Genomic DNA, 24792 nt, shown 5'->3' with positions numbered 1-24792 from the left:
TACGTGTTAATCTAATGTAATGTGAGTTTGTGTCGTACAACTTTTGATGTGTTCCACAGTCCACTTTCTTTTATCTGGTCCACTTTTCTTCCTCTACACACAGAGCACTGCCTGTTCCCAATATTTCTTATCCCTGTTTTTTGTCATTCATCTCCACCATTTCAGGTTCTGCTCAGCTGAAGTATTGGCTCAACATATTTACTGTACTCATTGAATGGGATTTTAAGATTTTGATCATGCCACCTTACTGGAATCTGTTTTATAACTTTTATAATACTCTTAGGACAAGGTGGGGCCTATCGTCATCCATTAGATCATCATGCATCTAATATTACATGACTACTGTCTCTCGGAATGAAATGGAATTGATGTTTGTAGAATTTAGTCTTGAAAATAAAAAGTCAAATGTAGATGTAGCCATACAAATCTATCCTGTTAAACCCATATTTCAAAGCCCACTGCGCATACTTACCGGTTAACCCTTTAGTTAGCAAATATCTGCTTTCATTTCTAAACTGTTTTATTACGTTTCAAATAAACAAACCATTCGACTCAGATCTGTCGTACAAACTACTCAGTTTGACCCTTCAGTTATGACGTTTGTATGGTAGTTGGTGACAAAGTCATAGGGGGATGATTGTTATATTCATCAGCTATCTGGCACAATAACACCTTGTTTTGATTGAGATGTTGTCTGTACCTTGCTTTCATGTAATAAAGCCTTCTACATTTGATTTTAAGAATGTTTTGATTTTAAATATTTATGCTGACGAATATGTCCACATTCTCTAAAGGGAGATTACCGTGTATTGGCTTCTTCATTGGTCATTGGTTTCTCATACGCAACATAATAGGACTCATTTCATGATGATAATCATTTGTTTCTGATGATAAATCAGCAGACCCAGTAATATCTTTATGAGGCAGATTGCCTTGTAGAAATATGTGTGTGATATATATCTAATTTGAGTAGGTTACTATTTCAGTCAGGTAAGAAGTAAAGAAAAATGGAACATAATATAGAAATATGATATCAAAAAAGATTTATGAATATTTCAATGTCAGGGATGTGTTTCGAAAGCCATTTTTGTGGGAATAATTATTTTTAGACAAAGTGGGTAAAGCCGTATTCAAGGTTTAAGTTTATAATTGTTCATGTGACAAATCTGAGGTCAAATGTTGTGACCTTTAAAACAATGGTTTTGATAAATGAAAGATCCCATAGCACACTACACAGAATATGAAACAATACAAACATTTATTTGACAGCCTCATGCAAACTTCCCATATAGCTGACAAGGAAAATATTGCACAAGTATTCTATGCAAAGCCTGCATTGACGCGTCATAAAAAGGGTTGGAAATTCACTTTCTTCCAAGAAAACATTTTTAGTGTTGGTATTTCAATTGTCAGAGTTATCGCTAGGTGGCAGCACTGCCTCGAATGCAGGTCGGGGGTTTGGCTGGGAAACTCCTCCAGGAGAATTCGAAAAAGGTCGCAAGGCATTGTGGTCATTGGCGTTCGATTGTAGAAATTGACGTACACGTCCTTTGTAATGTCAGCGTGTAAGAACTACATTTCCACTGCCGCATACAGGATTGTGAACCAGCGTGCTGGTAGCCAACCGATGATCTCAACTTAGTTTCCTTCCCAGACTCACGGAGAGCCCAAAAAAAATTCCAATGATCTTCATGCACTGATAAGATAGTCGAGAATGTTAGCGTGCTCTCTCGGAGTATGTCTTGATGTATTTTGCGCCATTGGGCTGAGGCATCTCAGAGGTAAAGCAACAACCATGTCGTTAAAACACAAAGGGAATCGATTCCCATTGTAGATTTGTTGCAGTTCTTCGTGGGCTGGGTCCAGGGGTATTGTGTGTAGTTTGTATACCCCAGACCGACCAAGATGTCCACGAATGATCAGGAATATCCGGAGGCGACCCTGGTTAAGGAAGCTGGACCCCAGTGGGCCCATGTGGAGATCGAACGTCTTTCCCGGGAGTTGCGGGAAACCACCCATGAGAAGATCCAAGCGGCGGAGTACGGCCTGGCGGTGCTGGAGGAGAAACAACAGCTCAAACAGCGATATGACGAGTTGGAGACCGAGTTCGAAACAGTTCGACAAGAACTGGACCACCTAAAGGAGGTAACCGATCCCCGATGGATGGAAAAGATGAATGTACATGGGTTCTTGTTAATTCAACCAACCCTGTCGATCAAGACACATTATGAACTTTAAATAAGTTGTCTGCCGGGTCGCTGTGAGCTGTCATATAGTCAGCAGTGATCCAACGTGATTTATAACAGTGTAATTAAAAATGGCCAAGTGATCCGTACCAAAATAAACTGTAAACCAGGCCCATATTGTTCAAGTTAGCTGACAAACACTCGTTTGTTTATGGAGGAAGTCCCCAAGCCCATCTGCTCCCGCTCCACACAAACCGACGTGTTGTCTGACCTTGGCTGGAGCTTACCTCCTTATACTATTAAGTTACATCTTTATTAACCTTATCAAATCACGTTTTAAGTAACCACCTGAAACGCAATTGAATAACCCATCACGGTATTGTCATACAGCTTCTACTTTACTACTCATCCCCGTTTTCTTTCTGCTATCTAATGCCACGGCGCTGTATCTCTGGAACAGCCCTCTGATGACAGACGTCAAACGTGAGCCACACAGTCCTATGTCTGGGACTCTCTTGCTCTGTTAGAGCAGGTTGAATAATGTAGTGTTTTGCAATCATGGTGCAAAACAACGCACACACACACACACACACACACACACACACACACACACACACACACAGTAAAAAAAAAAAAAGGAATACCATTCTTTGCACAAAAAATGTCTACTAGTATGCAATGACCATAGACAGTGTCAGCCATGATGGAAGTCCCATCTGGTAGACTGCAGTACTTCCTGTCTGGACCCTGACAGCTACCATGCTTGTAGCTCCTACTGTGAGAGAAGATTGAGGGAAGTACACTTTCCTTTCCTTCAATGGCAGATGTTTAATCTGTGTTTGAGGGCATGGAAACTGATCTCTATTCCAAAACTATTGGCTGATGCTTTATTATTTGGTGTATCCCGTTTTGGCTTATTATAACTTTTGTCATTTGACGCTATTATAAACAATAGTATTACCTGTCTAGACGTGGTTCAGCCTCACACATGTGGCTGTTTGAACCATGTAGCATGAGTGTTATTGCAAATATGGTACTTCAGCCTCAGTCTATACATTCTCTATGTTCAGGACATGTATATCATATACATTTATGGTAAGGTTTAAAATCAAAATAGGATTTCTCTGAGACAAACACGACTGATCACCAGTTCTGACACATCTGCTGCTCATTATGTGTTTTTTTTCCACTGGTTACTTCAGCCAGTGAAACCCAGAGCCTTATGTAGACGTCTTACTGTGAAGCCAACATTATGTAAATGGTTCATGTGACTGAACTGAGACTTTTGGCTGTTTGTGTTCCTCTGTCTGATTGAACCTGTCAGCTGATGTTCCTCTGACTTCGCAGTTGTAGTTGTCCAGGTTTTGTCACTGATTCATGATTGTATCAAACGCTTCCTCCATGAGTGACCTTCCAAGTATCTAATGCTGACTAAGCCCTTCCATGTCAGTCAGACGTCTTTAGACTTCCATGAAAATTAAACCCTCAGCCAATCGTGTCTCCTACTCGATACTATGCTTTTCATGCTCTCTTTTGGCATATTCTGAAAAGGAAAGGCAGAAGGGCAGGAATTGAGAGATGTGTTGGCAGGATCTGTCGAACTGTTGGTGGCTTCAAGGCCTTAAGAGACCAAATATGATAGCCACCACCAGTCGGAACAGAGACTCACTGGGTTGTATGGGTATTATTAAGGGCAGCTAGCTGTGGAAATGCAGAGTCTTCATTCTTCCCTATTTGTCAAATGTTTTAGCTGTGTGCTAGCTACATCGCATGCTGCTATTATATGGGCCCAGGGGCCATAAGGCCATTAGAATGACATCATAGATGCCCATTAATATCTCCCTGCTGGGTAAATGACGCTACTGTGTCAATGAGTCGACTGATTATGTTATGTGTAATCTCTTAGACCCATCTAACCTCTCAAAAGAGTATTCAAATACTAGACATATGCACTCCGTCAAGGCCACAATAAATCAAAACAAAAAGGGAAGTGGTTGAGTTTCGCAGACTGAAGATAAACATTACTTCTACAAAACAACAACGTTTACATTTGTGGCTCCGTATCGTAACCTGATACCAACAGCCAACCAGTCAATCGATTCAATCCAAACATAAATCTAACATGTGTGTTCCCCCCCCCCAGGCCTTCGGACAGGCCCACCACACCCACAGGAAGGTGGCGGCGGATGGGGAGAGCCGGGAAGAATCTCTCATGCTGGAGTCCGCCAGCAAGGAGGCCCACTACCAGCAGAAGGTGCTGGAGCTGCAGAATGACCTCCGGCAGGCCAAGGCCTCGGTGGCCAGCACGCAGGCGGAGAACGACCGGCTGGTTTCCATCGCGCTCGAGGCTAAAGATGTGAGCCTTCCTCGTAGTGTCTCCCTGCGCCGCGGGGATGCCTCTGATGTGGAGTTATCCCTGAGCACTCTTTTGAGGAGCAGTGGGCGGCCATAGGGCAGAGGTTGTACAGTTCTTTTGCCAGTGCCTTGAGCAAAGGGCTTGGCAGGGGTATGATGAACAGGGGTACGCATTTTCCAAGTGCGGGCACCTGGAGATGGTTAACATTCATCATCAGGAATGAACAAATATACCAATACTAAGCACTCAATTTTGCTGTGGGGAAGATAACTGCCTGTAAAGAAGCCTCTGCCACCTACTCTCTGAAGTGGGTCGAAATGGCCAGGGAAATGTGTGTATACCACTGCTAAGGTCACTGGTATCAGTTGCCAAATTCATGCCTCACCTGTACATTCATTGCTGTCTCATTTATTGATGTGTGTGTGCCCGTGTATGTGTCTGTGTGTGTACCCGTGTGTGTAGAGCTCTGAGCAGGTGGAGCTGCAGCGCATTCAGATGCGCGATGACATCAGGGAGTACAAGGTGCGAGAGGTCCGGTTGCTGCAGGACTACAGCGAGCTGGAGGACGAGAACATCTCCCTGCAGAAGCAGGTGTCGGTGCTGAGGCAGAACCAGGTGAGACACCGCAGGCCCACCCTTACCTCGCCCGGAGCCGGGCAACGTTTACAGACCACGATGAGGATATTATCTCGGATCCCTAGTGTTGGAAGTTGTCCTCGCTCTGTTCCAAGAGGAGGAGCTGTTGATTAATAACTTGTTAGACAGAATATGATACGATGTCTAACAAAATAAGAATATGAAAGATGCCTCTAGCATCTGCCCATCCGATCCACATTGTGGGTTTAAAAAAATGTGTGAAATGTAGTAAATGGTTAATATGGAGGTATTCAGGCTTTCATGTACGAATTATATTATTCGTAAACGAATATGAACACATGAACGAACATGGGATTGACAATGCCGCCTAGTTCCAGGGATAGCTTCTTTATAATTACAACTTGAATATTAGACAAATATCCATTAGATATCACAATGTCTCATACCTTAAAAGGGATATTTAAAAGCCATGTGTTTCATTGGCAGATATCTAGTCAGTGTGAATCAGGAACACTTCCTGTCATTTAGTACTGACTGTGATAAATGAACACAAAATTTTCCATGACGTCTGTCAGTAATGGGATGTGAAAATCAGTAGTGGTTAGTCATATTCTGATTTTTTATAAGTATGATATATTGTTCCTTCCTTAATTTTGTATGACTACACATAGCTTATGCAATAAGAGAATATATCAGTTCCTATTTACAATAGCATTCTGCGATAGAACAAATATAATTTCTTTCTTGAAAATCACTTTGGGACTGTTATCAAAGTACAAAGTTGGACATCTAATCTAACTGAATCCCCATCTAATCTATGAGCAAATCTACCCGGCATGTCTAAATGCAGCGAGGATATCTTCAGAACAGCGCAGTATCTTGTAACAGAAAATTACATTGGCTTAAACTGCATCCTTTCAGAAATGTCCTTTTTATATTGACTAATATTAAAGACATTTGTAATAGCACTGTAATATAATCAATAGACACTTTATACTTCTTACACATCAAGAGTTCCAGTAACCGAAGGTCTTTTATTTTGTATTCCCGGATACACCATCAATATCTCATTGGTGAATTAAAAAGTGGCCTGCACTGGCCTGCCTTTCATGAGAATTTTTTGCTAAGGAAAGTGCATTTCTATTTCATATAATTTTTTTTCATTTTGTTTTCATAACACACGCACACACACTAGCTCTTCTTATGGAATGGGCAGAAGGTTGGGTTTAGTGGTATCTAGACTAAGACAACTCAGACCCAGCCCCAGTCTCTTCAAGGCTTACTTCGACAGTAAGTGGTACTAGATGATGGAAACTCAAGTCAAGTCAATTTTATTTGTATAGCCCTACATCACAGTTATAGTCTCAAAGGGCTTTACAAGCAATATATTTCAATTGCCCCCTAACCCTAGCCCCCCAAAATGGCAGAAAAGATCCTCCCTTAATTATCAAGGAAGAAATCTTGAGAGGTGCGCAGAGTGGGGGATCCTCCCTTCCAGGGGGGGTTAAGAGTGCATCGGTGCCATCATTGACATACAGAGTAGAATTCCAGCAAACATTTAAAGGAACAAAAAAGTTTTAAAAAAAATAAATACTTGCCCTCGAACTCTGAGCTAGATTTAACTCCAATGGCCGTGTGTCGTCCCCCGATCCAGGTTGAGTTCGAGGGCCTGAAGCACGAGATCCGGCGGCTGGAGGAGGACTCCCAGTGCCTGCAGAGCCAGCTGGAGGAGGCCGTGCGTCTGCGGGAGATCGCCGAGCGCCAGCTGGCCGAGGCCCTGGAGACGGTGAAGACGGAGCGCGAGCAGAAGGCCTCGCTGCGCAAGGAGCTCTCCCACTACATGACCATCGGCGACTCCCTGTACCAGGGCTCATGCAACGTGTCCGTTGACAACCTCAAGCTGGCCGACGACCCGTTCGGCGGCGAGGGCGACGGCCGCGACCTGCTCCGGGGCCTGGAGAACGGCCTGGCGTCGCTCTCTATGTCGACGCCGAGGAAAAAGGGGGAGTCGACGAAGCCGGCGCCCAGCCTGGTGGACGACCTGCTGAGCGAGCTCAACATCTCGGAGATCCAGAAGCTGAAGCAGCAGCTCATGCAGGTACAGGCAGCACACTGCGGCTTGCGCGGGCACAGCGGCACACAACGGGACAAGGAGCTGCCCCTGTTGAAACGAGACACGACATGGATCACCAAGTCGTTTGGTGAACGAGGGAAAAAACGCTTTTGGAGAGTCACGCACTTTGATTGTGCGCACTCAAAGTGGAGTCCGTTAATAGGTTCAAAGAGTGGTATTAATGTTTCCTATTCATTCAATTATTTCATTACTGCATGTTGCTTTAGTATGTTGACTAATTGTTTGTCAACAGTTATAACCAATAACTAATTTATGGAATAGGAGTATTGCATTATTACTCATCCGCAGAGACCTGTCCTCGTCCCCGTCAGTGTGAACGCGGGTTCAGCCTCACTAACAGACCGCTGTTCCCGCAGGTGGAGCGGGAGAAGATGTCCCTGCTGGGCTCCCTCCAGGACCTGCAGAAGCAGCTTGAGCACGCCCACGGCACCCTGTCGGACCAGCAGGAGACGGTGGGCCGGCTCACGGAGAACCTGGTGGCCATGCGCAAGCTGCAGGCCACCAAGGAGCGCCACTCGGCCCTGGACAGCGAGAAGGAGCGCGACAGCCGCGAGGCCGGCGACGGCGACTACTACGAGCTGGACATCAACGGGCCGGAGATCCTGCAGTGCAAGTACACGCTGGCGGTGTCGGAGGCGGGCGAGCTGCGGCAGGAGCTGAAGACGCTCACGGCCGAGTACCAGGCGTGCCGCGGCCGCTATGAGGAGGAGCGCACCCGGCTGGCGGCCGAGGTGCGGGAGCTGAGCGGCGGCCTGGCGACCCTGGAGAAGAGCAGCCGCGCCGACCGGGAGGAGGTGCTGCGGCTGGAGAAGGAGCTGCGTCTGGTCAGCGCGGCGGCCGGCGAGTCCCTGGGCAGCCTGAACGTGGCGCAGGACGAGCTGGTGGCCTTCAGCGAGGAGCTGGCCAACCTGTACAACCACGTGTGCATGTGCAACAACGAGATGCCCAACCGCGTCATGCTGGACTACTACCGCGAGGGCCTGGCCAGCGTGCGCGGGCTCCCCGCCGCCGAGGGCAAGGAGCAGCACTGGGCCCCCGTGCTGCTAACCAGGGGCCTGATCCCCGAGAACGACCCCGCCCACACCACCGCGGCGGCCGCGCCCGAGGCTAACGGTACCGCCACCGCCGCCGCCGAGGTGTGCCCCGCCCCCGCGCCGCCGCCGCCGCCTAGCCACGCCCACCGGCCCGAGCCCATGAACATCTACAACCTGGTGACCATCATCCGCGACCAGATCCGCCACCTGCAGCAGGCGGTGGACCGCACCACGGAGCTGTCGCGCCAGCGGCTGGCCAGCGCCGAGATGAACGGCGTCGGGGACCAGGACAGGGACGCCTGGATGGGGGACATCCTGAAGCTCAAGTCGCTGCTCAGCACCAAGAGGGAGCAGATCGCCACGCTGCGGACGGTCCTCAAGGCCAACAAGCATGTCAGTCGCGTCGGTTCTAACGTTAACTTGGGTGTTTGTTTTTGGTGGGGTGTGATCGTGAGAGTGTAGTGACTAGTGTAGTGTTTGAAAGGGATTGTACGACTCAATGGGGGCTGGGGGATAACAGTCGGAACCAAAGCACGGTACGACGGGTTTGATGATTGAATGGATGGCTAGCCTTGCGAACAGGTTAGTATAATGTACTTGCTCGGCCCAGCTGTAGTCCTGTACAACGTGAGGAGGCCCCTGTCTACAAATATACTGTGTGAATTGTCTCTGAAATAGCAATCAAGGCTTCAATGAGTGCTAACACGCTGCCGTCCGCCTGCAGACAGCTGAGGTGGCGCTGGGAAACCTGAAGAGTAAGTATGACAACGAGAAGGCCATGGTGACGGACACCATGATGAAGCTCCGCAACGAGCTCAAGGCGCTGAAGGAAGACGCCGCCACCTTCTCCTCACTGCGCGCCATGTTTGCGACAAGGTACGGTTTCTTCTTTTTCCTTTTTTTTTAACAAGCCTTTTAAATATTTAGGCGTTTAGGACACGCTTGAGCAAGTTAGTCCAGATGCAGGAACCGCCCTAGCCAGTACACTGCTTTGTTTTATATTCTTCACATGTACATTCATATATGTATATTTATATGAATATAAATTGTTCGCTTAGGAGTCACGTTATTTTTATTTAGAATAGTTGTCGAGCGAATTAGGATTGGTTTACTTGTCTAAATTTAGGTCGGCACAAAAAAAAGCAAAAGAACTTCTGCATATGTGAGAGGAGCAGAGCATTGTGGGAAATGTCTGATGTAATAATAGCTGGAGTCAGAGGGCTGGCAAAGTCATCATCCCTGCATCTGGCAATTGCAGGCTGGGGGGGTGGGGAGGGTGGACAAGAAGTCTGCTGTGTTAATCCTACCACCTGCTGGCCATGGAGGGTAACTTACTATTTATTCATTTAGCAACCACCCTTATCCAGAGCCATGGACCGTTATAACATGTAGAGGTCAACATGGAGCAGGTTCAGTACAGAGTGGGGCTAATTTCAGGAACTAGTCCGGTCCGTTGTGCGTCAAGAAAGGCGGTGTGGCAAATGATGGCAAGAAAGCAGATTACAATATGTATAACACTGTCGTTTATATATTTGAAAAAGTTATCAACCAATAACTATAATGTCAGCGCTGTGTGTAATGTAAACCCACAAGCAAACCTAACATAAGAGGAAATTATTCAAATTGTTGTATTTATTTTTGGAAGTTGCAAACGGCTTCACACTCCACACTGTGAATCACTTTTCTTCCCCCGCCCGTAATCAACATCCGGGCTCCAACTCGGTGCCTCTCGTCCGGGAGTCAAACACCCCCGGCCGCTACGCTGCATCCACCCGCCCTCCACTGCTGTGACGACCGTTACCCTTTCCCTCCGTTAACCTCCCCTCCCTGTGCCTCTCAGGTGTGACGAGTACGTGACCCAGCTGGACGACATGCAGAGGCAGCTGACGGCGGCCGAGGACGAGAAGAAGACGCTCAACTCCCTGCTGCGCATGGCCATCCAGCAGAAGCTGGCCCTGACGCAGCGGCTGGAGGACCTGGAGTTCGACCACGAGCAGGCCCGCCGCACGGCCGCTGGCATCGGCCCCGTCGCTGCCGGCGTCAGGAGCAAGCCCAAGGGGAAGGGGGCGCCGGTGAGCCACCGTGTAAGTCGAAGGCCCGCGCACGCCGCCGCCGCCGCCGCAGGCTTTAGCGACTAACATCGGCATCAGCATGGTTCCTGTGGTGCGCTCTTCCTTGCTCCGCGGGTCCGGTCGGGGGCCATCCCTGCATCAGCCTGTCGCCACCGTTTCATCATCAACATGCTTGGGTTGATATGCATTTTTTCCTTTTCTTTTCATTTTTTTTGTTACTTGAAAAGACATGGATGAGTTTTGCACGATTCAGAGCCCAACTGTTGACTGAAATTCTGGCATGGGAATGACCGCTTAGATCCCTGATGGTATTTACTGCCTGTGGCTGGCTGCTAGACACTCTAAACGGATGTTGCTTATTGTTTTATTACTAATTAACTAATATTTAGTTAAGTTCTAGGCAGAATCCTAAACCCAAAACATACAGGACAAAATTGTTTTCCTTTTGGATAGAATTTACATTATGACATTATTGCTGTATTATTATTTAGATTTAGATTATCTACACTGTGGAGTAGTTCTCGATTCCTTGCAATTAAAGTGCCATTGTAATGTTTCCAGTGAATGGGACTCAAAGGGCTGAGTCACACACTGTTCCATGGTGTCACGTGACTTTAATGTTATTCACAGGAAGTTCAACAAAGCTTTTCTGTCGCTTAAGACATTGGATTGTCATTGGAGCAAAAGCCACTTTGAGTCTACCGAGGAACCAAGCATTTGTTGTTAATCAGGGACTTTTACAACCTGGGAAGCAATGTCCAAGGTTATGTTAATAAAATAATACACACTTCTATTTTGCATTTTGCTGCAAAACTTGAAATGAAAGAATGGCATTGTAGTGCATTATCCGAATGCCAATAGATACTTAGTCGTTTCAGCTTCTCGCATGCAAAGAGAAACGCGCCTTGACTCAATCATCCTATAAAATGTCTCCGTCTTTGTAATGCATCGGTGTTGTCAACGGCTACAGTTGCCATTGGCAACCGCTGTCAAAGGCAACAAGGCAACCTGCCACATGACTTGCTCCAAGTGTGTGGCGCTGTGAAAATCCAACATCCAGCCAGTTATGATCCCTCTCATGAGAGCCACAGCTACTGGATCTCATCTACATTTTTTTTTCCTTTGTCACTTTGTTTAACATTTCATTCCTCACTTCACTCGGGACACCTCGTCACCCCTCTTTAAGAGAACCGTGCACGGTGGCTTTGGGGCGTCGTGAGTCTCCCTGATCCCCGCAGACCCCACCACTGCACACCTAACCACCTCGTAAGCTCCATCCCACTAATGCATCACCAACCTCCACACTCATTCAACTTCTCCTCCCAGACGGATGGAGGGATTGCTTGGTTGACCTTGTCTTGTTGTTTCATCTCTCCCATTTGCAGTAAATGACTTGAAGGCCAACGTCACTATGGAGGTCCGGCGTCAGCGCGTGTGTTTGTGTGTGTGTGTGTCGAACATGCCGCTGCCGATGGCGTCTGCGGGGATGTAACCTGGAGGTAAAGACAAAGGCAGTGGTCAAGACACATGTCAGGGAGGGGGGGGGCGGGGGGCTACACCGGAGTTAGCCCCTCTTTCCCCGTCGCTGCGCTCGCGCCTGTCATTGTAGCACACCTGTAAATGTAAATGAACCCCCCCGAATCACCCAATTCCAAACGTTTCACTCCCAGCGGCATGACTGCAGAAGGCATGACTGGCGGTGTCTCGCTGTATGTTATAATCCCTTCATTTCTAAAGCACACGATGACTCCGTGGTAGTGCGTCCGAAGCAGTCTCACCACACCTGCATGTCCTGTGTTTCATACTTTGCTGACGAAGCACTTTGTCCTGTGTGCTTTGTGCTGTCTCAGAGATACTCATGTTAATTATTTTTAGTATTAGCATCAATGTGTTTTTTGTTAACATTTCTGCCCTGGCTAGCGACATGAGGGGATAAAGAATATATCTAAATAACACCACAATGACTTTTCCATATTTATTTTTTAAAGTTTATTTTGTACAAAGAAATGGTTGATTTATTTTGAACGGGGCTGATGAACCATGAAACCTGTGCTGTTTTAAAGGTATCTTCCAGAAAGATTCTGACACAACGAATCAAGGGATTAATTTTTGATTTCAATGTCCTCCCCTCTCAGTTATTTACCTTTTTAGCCTTTGATTTAGGTGTGCCTTTTTGGACTATTTCTTTCCAGGAAGAAGAAAAGAGAGTACAGATGTGATGTAACCGCAAGGGTGCGAATACAATTTCAGGGTCTTAACCAGCTTCTGTTCAATAAGACACTTAGTAGTTTGCCTTAAAGACACATTGTTCTTCGAAGGTATTTTTAAGTATGCGTGATGGGACTTAGGAAAAGAATAATGCAAAATGTATATTTATATATGCAAGCTTTATAATTTAAAGTCATGTGATTAAGTTAATATTCGTCATCAATGCTAAGTCATAAAGAAATGCTAATAATGTTTTTGTTTTACTGCAATGTTAAAATCTACTACAATGCCAAGCAATTATGGAAGATAAATGCATCTTCATAAGCATGCAGTGCCAATTTTTTGTCCGTATTTTTATAAAGTGCAATTTATATCAAGAATTTATTAATAGTTCGTGTCATTTAAACCATTGTACGTTTTCGCTCACGTTTGCTCACCTAGCTAAGTTGTATGTTTTTATTTTAACCTTTCAAGTATCTATTTATTTAATACAATGTCAAACTGTTACAAGTATGGGTGCCTTTTGTTTCAATGAAGACTTGGGTGTGATGCTTGGTCAAATATTCAACAAACAATAACTGTGGTAACACGCTGCTATGGTAAATGCCTTAGCTGGTGTCCCTGCTTAGTTATAGTTTATAACTAATGCAAATAAATAAATCTCACTGTTCAAGACCTGGCCTTTGTGTTTATTAATGCATCTAAGAATTTAGCTATCCATTATGAATATCTCAAGAAGCATGCAATAAATGCAAGTATTTGCATCAAAACAACAATGGTGGTAAACGGGTTTAAAATGAGGACTGAAAACATGAAAGGGCGTATTGGTTAAGAAACTTTCCTCTGTCATTTCCGGTCTGCCACTCCTGTCAGTAGACGACCTCAGGGGGAGGAGCCTAACAAAGGACGGTCCGGGATTCTCTGCAATGGGAGGTTTGTGTTTTAGTTTTTAAATACATGTTGCGTTTTCCATACCATTGAATAACATTTTACTGATTTGTTTGAAGTGGACGATTGTTTCGCGATACGTAAAAGTTCCGCGATTCCCAGTTTCCTTACTTTTTTCCATACAACCTTGCATTCCCTGTCCTAAGGTTGTTTCCTCAAGTTTTCTCGCTGCTACAATTCGTCTTTTAGATCCGCTGTATTTGCAGTTGTTTCTTCTTGAAAGCCGAAATAGAACATGGATCTCATTCCGGTAATGCAACGTTCGACAGCATTTTGCAACTTTCAACACGTTGAAACCTGTTGGCAATCTGCAGCTATCTGAAGCCTGGGTAGAAACGATACGTAACGAGTTACTTCAGTACTTTTAGCGCGCTATCCATGTATGTATCGGTGAAAGGCACAATGCGGATGGTTTTTCACAAAGCATTCTTCTAAGGTACTTTCTATTTACATTCCGCAGACAGCTTCCACGACCAGCTGCTGGAGGACAGCCGGTTCCTCAGAGCAGACCAAAGATTGGATACAGAGCTAGTAGATAAACTCATTCTGCAGCTGAACAGGATATATCCCCAGATCCTCTCCGACAAGGAGGCCACCAAGGCTAGTGATGCTGAATTTGACAATACAGCCCACCCTACCTAGCGTATATGTCTACTTTATACATTGTGGTTTGATTTTGTAATGGACACACAGTTGTTGACATATGTGCATAAATAATTACTTTTCTTTCTTTAAACGGTCTAGTTCAGAGACTTGGATGTGCCCACCTGTGTGCGCCTTGGTGAGCTCCTAACTCACCTGCAGGAGAAAGGCGAGGAAGCCTGCAAGGAGTTTTATCGTGCACTCCACTTGCACGTGGAAGAAGTTTATTACAGCTTGCCCACACGCCTCCGTCTCAAAGGTTTTTCCCATTCCATTAGTCGCCGAGACTCTAAACATACCTAGACCGACCAGCTACAAATGGGAATTCCCAGACAATGTTGTAATGTCTTTATTTCAATGCTGATTTATGCTGTAATTTCTTTCTAGTTCCATGATTAATCATTATTTTTTTCTGAAATGGTTGTGAAACTTTATGTTTGAATCCTTGTCATGTTCCATCCCCAGACTCTTCTGACCCGCTGAAAAAGAGAGCTGTTCCTGGACAGAGATATGACCTCAATGAAAGAAGTAAGACGTGCCATTAGAAAAACCTGTATGATATCCAAATGTGTTTATTAGTTCATGGGGTCACGTGACTTTGTTCAAGTATAGAAAAATCATTTTCAAAAACGTATACTCTGCCAATAGTAGGCTGTTGCGTGATATATACTTTTAAGTAAAATAGGAAAAATGAAAAATGCAAATTTAAAATTAATTTTAGAAGTCTGGTTCAGAAGATAGATACAGACGTTTAAATATCATCCTTTCTCCTTCTCTTCCAGGCCCCATGTTCTTTCTCAGCTGTTTCAGTTTAGCGGCAGGAGCGGCCATGTTGTATTACTACAGCGGTGGGTCTCTTGCACCCTACATGTTCACTACCTTTTAGACAAATCACAAACTTACCTTAATTTGTCGTCTCGGTTAATTCAGCTTTAAATTGTACATCCAAAATGTCTGAAATGCTTGTTCTCTCCTGTAGAGTCCAAAGTGTCTTGCGGCAGCCGGGTCGTTGGTTTGGCGGCCCTCGGGCTGAGCAGGCAAGCCAGGGAGGTCCTTATCTGGTACACTGAGGAAAGGTCCACCAAATAGTGGTGGTGCTGGTGGTGGAGAAAACCTTTTTGTTACTACACGTGTTGAATACTATTTTTGTATATAACTAACTATGTTGCCTTGCTGATCTAAAAAGGGACGAATTGGGTTTTCCACAAGTATGTTTTGCCACAAAGTTGTTTTATTTTTATTTTTTTAATATGTGAGTGAATTGATCTAAAAGATTAATGAATTGGTTATAATTAGGTGGAGTAAATATGCCTTTTTCATTCATATACTTTTTTCAATTTGTAACAACATGAAGTTAGACATAACCTTCATAGATTGTAATGGTACTCCGTCCTTGTTTTATTTGAAGTCCCCATATAATAGATTATTGGTTTCTGTTTCTAAATGTTTTGTGAGGTCCCAATGTACTGTGACCTCTGTGCCGCAAGCATGAATAACCGAGTGTGCTGTTATACATGCAGCCTACTATTTATTTCTTGAAATATTGCTTAATTCAAAGTAACATGATATAGCACACAATGGGGTTTGAAACCAGCCACTTGTAGTCACAAATAGGCCTACACATTTATATGAGTAATATGTGAGGACTGTAAAAAAAAAAAAAAAAAAAAAGTGAAGGGTAAAGGGGTTAGGCACGCAATGCCCTTTATCTAAATCCATGTCTCTGATAAATGCAATATAAATTACATTTATTTTGTTGAATTTTGCTGCTCTCTCCTGGCCACCAAGAGGCACTATATGTTCTTACAAATCTGCGACTATTTCGTGCGTTCATCGTTTGGTTTTAATCCGTAAAAAAATAGTAAGATTAAAATCCAATAAAGAAAGGTATGATGGCAATCGGTTTCTGCCGGCTGAATACATTTAAAATGGTTTTCTGTATGCGATTCCACAGTAATATTCTGATTGGTCGGTCGTGAGCGGTGCATTATGGGAGTACAAATCAAAAACATCGTTTTACATTATACATTATTTAGAACTATCTATCACTATCATACATCACTTGAACGAGTATAAATTGGAGTGGAACGGTATTACTATTTTTATGATCCTGTCCAAAGTAACCCGGAAGCACAACCATAACAAGACGACGATCAGTATCAGCCTGTGTATAAAAAGACACGTCCGCCGTATTGTGATGTGTTGTATGAAAGGAGAGAAGGTTAGCACTCCCCTTGACAAGGATGGAAGAGGCCCTTGTGGCCTTCAACACATATACGGTTAAGGCATTGCCACCTACTTCGTGGCATCTCTGACCAAGTTTTTTAATGACACGGATCTCTTCATTTCGATTAAAATCAACATGGATTATTACAACTGCGTAAACTAGACTGACCGGGATACTCGAACTGGAATATTTAATTTGCCTTCAATTTACTTATTTACTTGTTGTCTTCAATATGCAAAGGTCTATATTTCTACTTCGATTAAACTTTAAATTAATAATAAAATAAAGAATTGCCAAACTGATGGTTGCACAGGTATACAATATTTATTAAAGAAAATATTCTAAGTAGTTTATTTCAATGTAAAACCATGGCCCACACCTTACAAGCGTGATACAATGTTTTTTGGTTAATGTACTCTTCACAATGTAAGTACTTCAGTTCCTTGTTTTGTTTATTTAATGAAATGTTCTGTAAGTTTGAAAGGAAATGTAAGTGTACTGGAAATAATGATGTTTAGCTGAAGCATACAGTATGTTGGGTTCAAGTGGTAAGAAAGGTTAATTATAGGCCCACAGGTGTTGCCATTTAGTATATTATTATATTATAATACATTTGTTTTAACCCAAACCTCTCATGCACTTCCAATCCAATAAAATAATCTACGAGACACATTTATTTTTTGCCATTTATTTTGTCACTCCTATAACTGCTGTATTTCGTCAACAAACTCAAGAATATATCACAACAGTAAAAAAAATACTAATAATTTGGTCCTCTTAATGAGTGCAAGAGGTCAACAGTGTATGACTGTTAATTTCATGTGAACCTACACCGTGAACCTATTATTAATAAAATAATAATACCTAGAAAACAAAAACATCACTAACTTAATCTTCTGCATAGCGCTTTTATGTACTCAGCATTTATGGTCTGTTTTCATGATTGACTGTAAAAATAGCTGTGGTTCAGTTCCAACAGGAAGCAGTTGTCTCCTGTGACAAGGCCCCATGCTAGGCTTTATACAGAGATTAACTTCCACCCTGAACCCAATTGCAGCAAAAGCCCAGAAGGCCAGTACACATGGTCAGTGTAGTTATGAAAAGTGTTATAATAGTCATAATAATAAAATCTTACACGTTCTAATGAATTGCGAGCTCTGACATTGACTTTGGATTAAAGCAAAGTGATTTCTTTGTTTTCGTAAGACATTTAACACTTTCTTTCTACCAAAAGACATGATGGTACATTCATTCGCTCAAGAGGCCCATGCCACGATAATTATTGTATTTTATTTTGTGCATAGGGCCTCTGTTACTTACATTAAATGCTTCTGATATGTAGAATATATTAGACAAGGTAACCAAAAGCACACCCTACTAATCTGGCCATTACCAGGAGAAATTTGGTGTAAAATGGATCTGGGATATGTTTGGGTAGGGGCCCCTATAACGATAGGGGCATGTCTCATGGTAAAAACGAAATCACTATTTTAAACCACTTATAAGGCTAGAAGTAGCCCAACACTTATTTGGTAGTATAATAAGGGTCTTAACATATAAAACCATATGTAAATTGGCAAACACAGAGCTTGTGACATCCGTCTACAACACGCAAGCTCTTTGTTAGCCAATCTACTTATCGAGTCTTAAAGACAAGATGGCGTCACAGGGGGAACTACTGATGGTATTGTGTGTAAAAAATGTCCTTTTTAATAAACAATCTGTACACTTACAAAGTCATCAATGCCCCTATCGTTCCAAGTTTATACCGTTTTGGTAGAACATTCCAACTCATTATCATACTAAACCTCCCAGATTCATTTTACACCGGATTTCTCCTTTAATTTTTATCAGTCTACGTATTGATCGACTACCACACAGCAGAATGCCTCTCTCGCCTGTATTTTCTTGAGAGTCATTCCTGGACACACAGACCTGAGAACTGAAGGAAGACCAACCCTGGGGCAGATTCCAGAGAGTCACATAAACCTTTCTCCTTGTTTCTCCAATGTTTACGCCAAATGTCTATCAAAGGGAGGACGAGCCAAGTGCCGTGTTTAACGTGTTTATAGAGAACACTATGATGGGGTGGGGGCGGGGAGGAGTTGCGCGTAGGGGTCATCCCTTGGCTACAGGTCCATGGACTCCGAAGGCGGTGATGAAGACGTTGACGACGACGATGATGAAGACGAGTGCCGTGCTGACGTTCTCTAGGATGTTGAGCTTGTAGTGCAGGGTTGTGTCATTCAGGTTCCACTTCACTGTGGGGCGGAGGAATGAGAAGTCAGGTTACTTGGAATCAGGGTGGACTCTGGGGTTGTGTAATAATTATTATGTTATTTTTGAAAATTCCCCACTCTCAGTTGGTGTGCCTGTTTAGCATAGACAAAATGTTACATTGAAAGGGAAAGGGTTTAAGAATAAGGAACCATTGAGTTTACCAGGAACCATGTGAACTCTATAGTTCCCCAAAAAGTTGTAATATTAGTTTCAAGGATTCCAATTGTGTCATTTGTTTGTGTATGCAAATTAGAACCTCATTTTATTATTCATTGTGGGTGCCATTAACTTTAACTGCCACCGATGGCCCATTCTGGTAACACAACTACAATGAACAAAGCCTATAACATACAACATAGTCACAAAGGCTCAACAAAATGTCCGGGGGTTGTTATGTGGTTATGTTATGCTATTACATAATCTGATAAAAGCTGGCAGGGGAGGAAACAAAAAGTGTAAATAGTAGCACTATAGCACTTACTATATAAGACTGGGACGATGTGTGTGTGTTACTACATGATAACAGGACTCATGATTATAGGATACATGATTATGTTGGCCCTTGGAATGGGACTACTGATGGCAATAGTCCTGGATGGTAAAATCATACTATTCAACAGACCAGTGTGCGAAATACCCGTCAATATTCGCCATCCCCATCCCCCGATTATCGATCTTAATTTGGTCATTTTTGAGTGAAAATTACCCAAAGGAAATTTTATATACCTCGAATTTCTTATTACATTCACATCCATTTGATTATTCCTTCATCCAAACAGTATTTTTTCCTTTCACCTTTCAACCCCCATCGTTCCAAGTTTATAGCGTTTTGATAGAATCGGCTAAAAACAGCCAACTGAAGAAAGCGTCTATATACGGTTTTTGTGCTCCAAAACGAACGTTTCAACTCGTTATCATACAAAACATATCCCAAATCCATTTTACACAGGAATTACCCTTTAACCATACAATGCTGGCGGGAACACTGATATTTGTGAATACATGATTTGAATTCTGAATACTGGACTTGGTGAGTTTAAAAACATTTAAGTGATCATTAGTGACAATAAATTTGAGACCCCCCTCAAATTTTGCTTTTGAGGCTTTCAGAGGGGCTCATGGGTAAATCGGGGGGGTCGAGCCCCCACAGACCCCCCCGTATTTCGCACACTGCATCAGACCATTCTGTGTTCAAACCAACCAAACAACCAACATAAACAAGTTTTGGAAAGAAAATACTATTTTCGGGGAAATTGCAATGTGTAATTATAAAACGGCATGTGGACCAACATTGTTCATCTTATTTTCCCCCCCCAGAGACACCTACCGATGAAGATAAGTAGAATGCCCACAACGATCTGCAGGATGAGCGAGATGCTCAGCAGTACAATGAGAGGTATGTAGAATGTGAAGCCAGGGCCTTGTGTCAGCACGGCCTTCATCTGGGAGGCGTTGGCCATTAACAGAGCCACGTCCAGCATGCTTTCCACCGCACTCTTCTTGTTGGCGTAGGTATTCATGTTTATGGGCCGCCGCGTGTGTCGCCCGTCCCACGATGGCCTCTGAGCAAAAGCACACAAATCAAGCAGAGGTGAGCGATGACGATTCAGGTAACTCAGTGGGAACATGAATTTGTCATTTGTTTTAGGAATGGAGGTATAACCTATTTTTAATTATAGGTCTCTAATAACATGATTCACTGATGATCAAATGGTCATTCTAACATCTGAGTTTCTTCCACTAGCAATTCATCAAACGGAAAATACAGAATGGCTGACTTGCAAAAATGATTCACTTTTTGTTGCACTACTGTAATCTTTCAAGTAAATTTTTTGACCTTATCGTCAGGTCATGCTATATTTACTAGGTGGATAACAATGACAACGGAACTTTCCAAAGAGGAACAGGGAATACCACTTACAAAACACTTAACTGCAAGGTTTGCAGTTTGTTTCATTCTGACCGAGGTCCACCACAGACCTCGAAGTACAAAACAGGAAACCGGATACAAGGCATGTATGTTCCTGTATGCGTGTTCCCCATTCTTTGGAATGAGGCCTAGAAAGAGAAACTGAACTGCTAGTCATTTCCACAAGAACACAACTTTTATTCCTGTTAAATATGAAGCTTTTTTCTTACTTTTCAACAGCATGGTGAGAAGTGAAAAGTCAGATCGGTTTTAACAATGACTTAACCAGAGTTTCTCAAGGTTCCCTTTTAGGACCCATCCTATTTTCTTTGTCAGCGCTTCTTTTGGAGCGAATCATAAGGAAACACAAAGACTCTTTTCATCGCCATGGTGTCAGCCCACTCCCACCAGAAACCATTTAACAGCCCTCCATAACAGCACCCCATATTCGGGAGACTCGGTTTGGGTTTGGCATTTGGCAGTGATGTCAACCATGGCGTGATATTTCCAAAAGCTGAGACTAATGACTCAATCTACATAAAGCAATACAGGAAAATATATGTCATCTCTGTCGGACTCTGCATTAACCCACTTCTTCTAACCAAACCTACTTCAGGCCCCTCAACATCAGGAGGACATGTCCGTTCCTCAACTCGAAGGCCATGCTTTTTTTCGTCCAGACTGCAGGCAGCAGGCAGTTGCAGTAGTCTAGACCCGAGATGATAAGCATCTCGGGTCTAGACTACTGCAACTGCCTGCTGCCTGCAGTGTGCCATTCAACATCTGCAGCTCGACCAGTGTGCATTAGCCTGGCTGGTCTTCCAACTATCCACTGCTCTCCCGCACCCTGCAGTGGCTACCAGTGGCTGGCTGCTCGAACCCGATTCAAGTCACTGGTTCTTGCCTCCCGTACTGCGAGCGGCACATGGCCCGTCGATACATCCCAGCCCGTCCACTATGCTCTCAGCGACTGTTTTCAGTCAAACTAACGCTTGCGGCATTCTTTTGAATTCACAAACCCTAAATATAAGATAGATAGATACAACTTCATTAATCCCCCGTAGGAGAAATTAGTTTAATGCAACAACCCAGCAGCAGTGGAGAAACACAGTGTAAAAATAGAACACAATATATATACAAAGTACTAATGCAAACAAAACAGAAACAAATCAATATGAGTTTGGTGAATGAATGAAAGGTGGACCGGGGAGGAGGAACAGCAACAAGGCTCGACGTCATCTTCTCTTTCTATTTGAATGAATGAATGAACGCCGCTCACCAATGTGTGGGGAGAAATTATCCCTGAACAGCGAGACAGCGCTAAAGTAAACACTGGCAAGGAGGGAAAGTAAACATCCCACCGTGGAGAACAATCCCACACTCTGCAGTCTGTATCCCCCCTCCGCAGGAATCTGCCACGGTAACCATAGCAAGCCACCACGTGTATTAAGACATGGTACTAGCAGTGGTTAGTAGCATGGCCTCTGACTCAGCTGGGACTGAAACTGAAACTGGGACCTGACTGTTTTTTATAGAAAGACAAAAGAAGGAAAACGATATAGTTTAAATGATTAATTATTTTAATAATGGATTATCCCAAAGAACTAACCTTATGGGTGGTGACGCCAAACATCTTCGGTTTGTGTGGTTCCCTGGTATTATGAGGCAATTTAATGTTTTTCGGGTTATTTTGACTATACCGCTCAATATTTAAAACTAAAGGTGCTATTTATTTTTCTTTCTTTATTCTTTGGCTGACAGAATCCAGACAAATGGCATATTTTCCTATTGTCTGTCTCTTTTCCAGTCTTTGGTCTCCACAAATGTCTTTCTTGCGAATAATATTTCCTTTATGAAAGTAGGCTTTATTTATTATGGAAAAGGCATATAATTATGTGATAAGTTATTACATATGTGAGTATAAAGGCAAGATCCTGAAGACTAATGAAGCACTATCATGGGTTTGAAGAGTCCCCTGCTGTTCAGGTCTATGTTTAAAGTTATTTTTAGAGAAAGTACTGGCATATGTGTTCTAACTTTGTATAGCAACTCGACGTTGTATCCAGGTCACGGCTTTCCATATTCAAAAAAGTACACCCTGCTATTACATCGTATGTTTTGACAGACCCATATACAAACCCACTCAGTATGAAATTGCTCACCAAATGACAGGGGACCCTTTACAATAATAATCTAGGTAAGGCCTATCAACTCTTCTACGCCAACGTGAACTGTGTATTCAACAGTCCATTCAGGCTTGGTAATACATTTACAAGCATCCTTAATAATATTGTAGTAGCCTACATGCTCTTTCCTACCTGGGGGCGCACTAATCCAACACCGTGTATTAGTAGGATTTCGTTCAAAGCTGGAGGCTATTAGCCCTCTCTCATGTGGCGTGAGAGTGAGACCACTACAACTAACCAGATTAAGCACTTTCGCCATAGCTCGAATGAACTGGACACACTCGGACATTGGGGGTTATTAACTCAAATATGCAATTGCTTTTATATGTAGAGCAATGCAAACGAGTTGCTCCTGACCAGATGACCAGGGAACATCTGACACAACTTTGATTCAGTTACACCTGTATTCTCGAATGGTTGTCTTAAAACGTTAAGGTTAACGGACGCATTGTACCCTGGATATACTACCTTCAGTACAGTATTGGGTATAGTATTAAGTAAAGTACTTTTGTAAAAGTAAGACACCGATTGTCTATAAACATCAACTGGTAGTCATCGGGTTGTGTTCAGCCTACACACACACACACACACACACACACACACACACACACACACACACACACACACACACACACACACGGTGTAGGTTCACATGAAATTCGCATTGCGCCTCTAATAGCAAAAAACATCTGATTGCTATCATAATCGCAGCCATCTCCCCATTGTTGCCGTCTCTGTCTGTTATCTTACCTCTCGCTCTCCGTCAGCAACTCCGTTCATCTCCAAAGGTTCGGACGCCATCCTCGGTAATAGTGGGAAAGACTAGGCGAGGTCCTATGTTTTGCATGTAGTAGGCTAGTAGTAGACGGAACTGTTCGTTGTGTTGAGTTTCCACCGTCAATGGTCCCACCGAGCTAGTCGGTTCGGGTGGACTTGGGGCGAGAGACAATTGGCTTGACTACCGCCCCTAATCTGGGGGGAGATTCCCCATACAAGGGGATTCCCTTGTGTTGTTGAAACCCCCCCAAAAAACATTCTTTGTGTGATTCTAAATTGAGCTATTTGTCATTGTTATATTAACACTTACATGCGTCCAGAAGGAAAACAAAAGCGAAGTTCGGCAAGTCAATGTGTATGTGAGTAGGCAGGGTAACCGAGACGTCAACGCCACCAGCCGGATGCATGCAGTATCGCAACCTAAATGAGCAAAGCTCTTTTTGGGGGTAAATAAGAAACCCCATCAAATAAATCACGAATAAAATAAACCCCATTAACTATGAATATTTCAGAATTGTCTTAACAGTTTTCGACGCGAACATGCCTTTACAGATTCTGGAATGAATTGCTGCGCATTCTGTTTGTTCAGCTCATATGGCCTTTTATTGCTATCGAAGGTTAAATTAGACCTCTAAAATATATAGCAGGCCTAGATAATGAGGACTAGTCTACTGTGTGAACTACATACGGCTGTGTGTTAATAGGCCTCATTATAAACTGATGATAATCAAAAGACAAATCAATTTAATAACAACATGACTATGTACATATTTTATATTTAAAAAGTAGTAATAATTAAATAAATATGATGAATTACCGAATAAGTAAAAAAACAAAATGTTTTTTTTATAATAGTATAACTTTACATTCATTATATCCATATAGAAGTGGAGCTCCCTCTAGTGTTAAAATAGAATAAGAGAAAATTTAAAGTGCAGCTTTCATTGTGTATCGTAATTTAGAGATAGGCTTGCTTTTATCTAAACTAGTGCTGAACACATCGTTATCCACACATTCTAGCACATAGCCTGGGCCTAATGTTACACGGCCAATGTATTTTGTTATATATATATTTTTATATTATAAATTTTTGTTATATTTGTTCAATCAAATGCATTGAACATCTATAAATTACATACAGGCGGGTACGTGGATAGAAAAGTAGCAGATTCAGGCAGTGGTGGGATCTGAATCGAATATTGCCTTATGCAAATCATTTTTACAAATACTCTGTAT

General features: G+C 43.2%; 3 protein-coding genes across 7 annotated transcripts; 2 read left to right on the top strand and 1 right to left on the bottom strand.

Moving 5' to 3' along the window:
• The first annotated feature begins 1657 nt into the window (after positions 1-1657).
• On the top strand, positions 1658-13222 carry LOC307084074 (protein bicaudal D homolog 2-like). Of its 5 annotated transcripts, XM_079748226.1 has the most exons (9): positions 1664-2145; positions 4330-4542; positions 5005-5157; positions 6794-7237; positions 7630-8700; positions 9032-9183; positions 10148-10391; positions 11566-11645; positions 11765-13222. In XM_079748226.1, exons 1-8 carry the CDS (start codon positions 1906-1908, stop codon positions 11596-11598), a joined length of 2550 nt encoding a protein of 849 aa, XP_079604352.1. In that variant the 5' UTR covers positions 1664-1905; the 3' UTR covers positions 11599-11645; positions 11765-13222. The 5 variants fall into 5 exon arrangements, 4 of the variants coding, with proteins under 4 accessions (XP_079604354.1, XP_079604352.1, XP_079604353.1 ...); XM_079748228.1 differs by having other exon boundaries at positions 1658-1781; positions 1924-2145; positions 10148-13222; XR_013812300.1 differs by having other exon boundaries at positions 10148-11645.
• A 254-nt stretch (positions 13223-13476) lies between these two features.
• Positions 13477-17072, top strand: card19 (caspase recruitment domain family, member 19). Its single transcript, XM_079748232.1, has 6 exons — positions 13477-13520; positions 13996-14135; positions 14280-14436; positions 14643-14705; positions 14960-15025; positions 15157-17072. The coding sequence occupies exons 1-6, from the start codon at positions 13514-13516 to the stop codon at positions 15264-15266; spliced, it is 543 nt and encodes a 180-aa protein (XP_079604358.1). The 5' UTR covers positions 13477-13513; the 3' UTR covers positions 15267-17072.
• A 4-nt stretch (positions 17073-17076) lies between these two features.
• LOC307084080 (ninjurin-1-like) lies at positions 17077-23885 on the bottom strand. Its single transcript, XM_079748235.1, has 3 exons — positions 23530-23885; positions 20012-20246; positions 17077-18665 (listed from the first exon to the last, which is right to left on the bottom strand). The coding sequence occupies exons 1-3, from the start codon at positions 23578-23580 to the stop codon at positions 18523-18525; spliced, it is 429 nt and encodes a 142-aa protein (XP_079604361.1). The 5' UTR covers positions 23581-23885; the 3' UTR covers positions 17077-18522.
• Between the last annotated feature and the right edge of the window lie 907 nt (positions 23886-24792).

The sequence above is a fragment of the Pollachius pollachius genome, assembly GCF_949987615.1.
Source record: "Pollachius pollachius genome assembly, chromosome: 12".
NCBI classification, from domain to species: Eukaryota; Metazoa; Chordata; class Actinopteri; order Gadiformes; family Gadidae; genus Pollachius; species Pollachius pollachius.
Note: the sequence above shows the minus strand (reverse complement) of the source record. Positions and strands in the feature narration are given on the sequence as shown.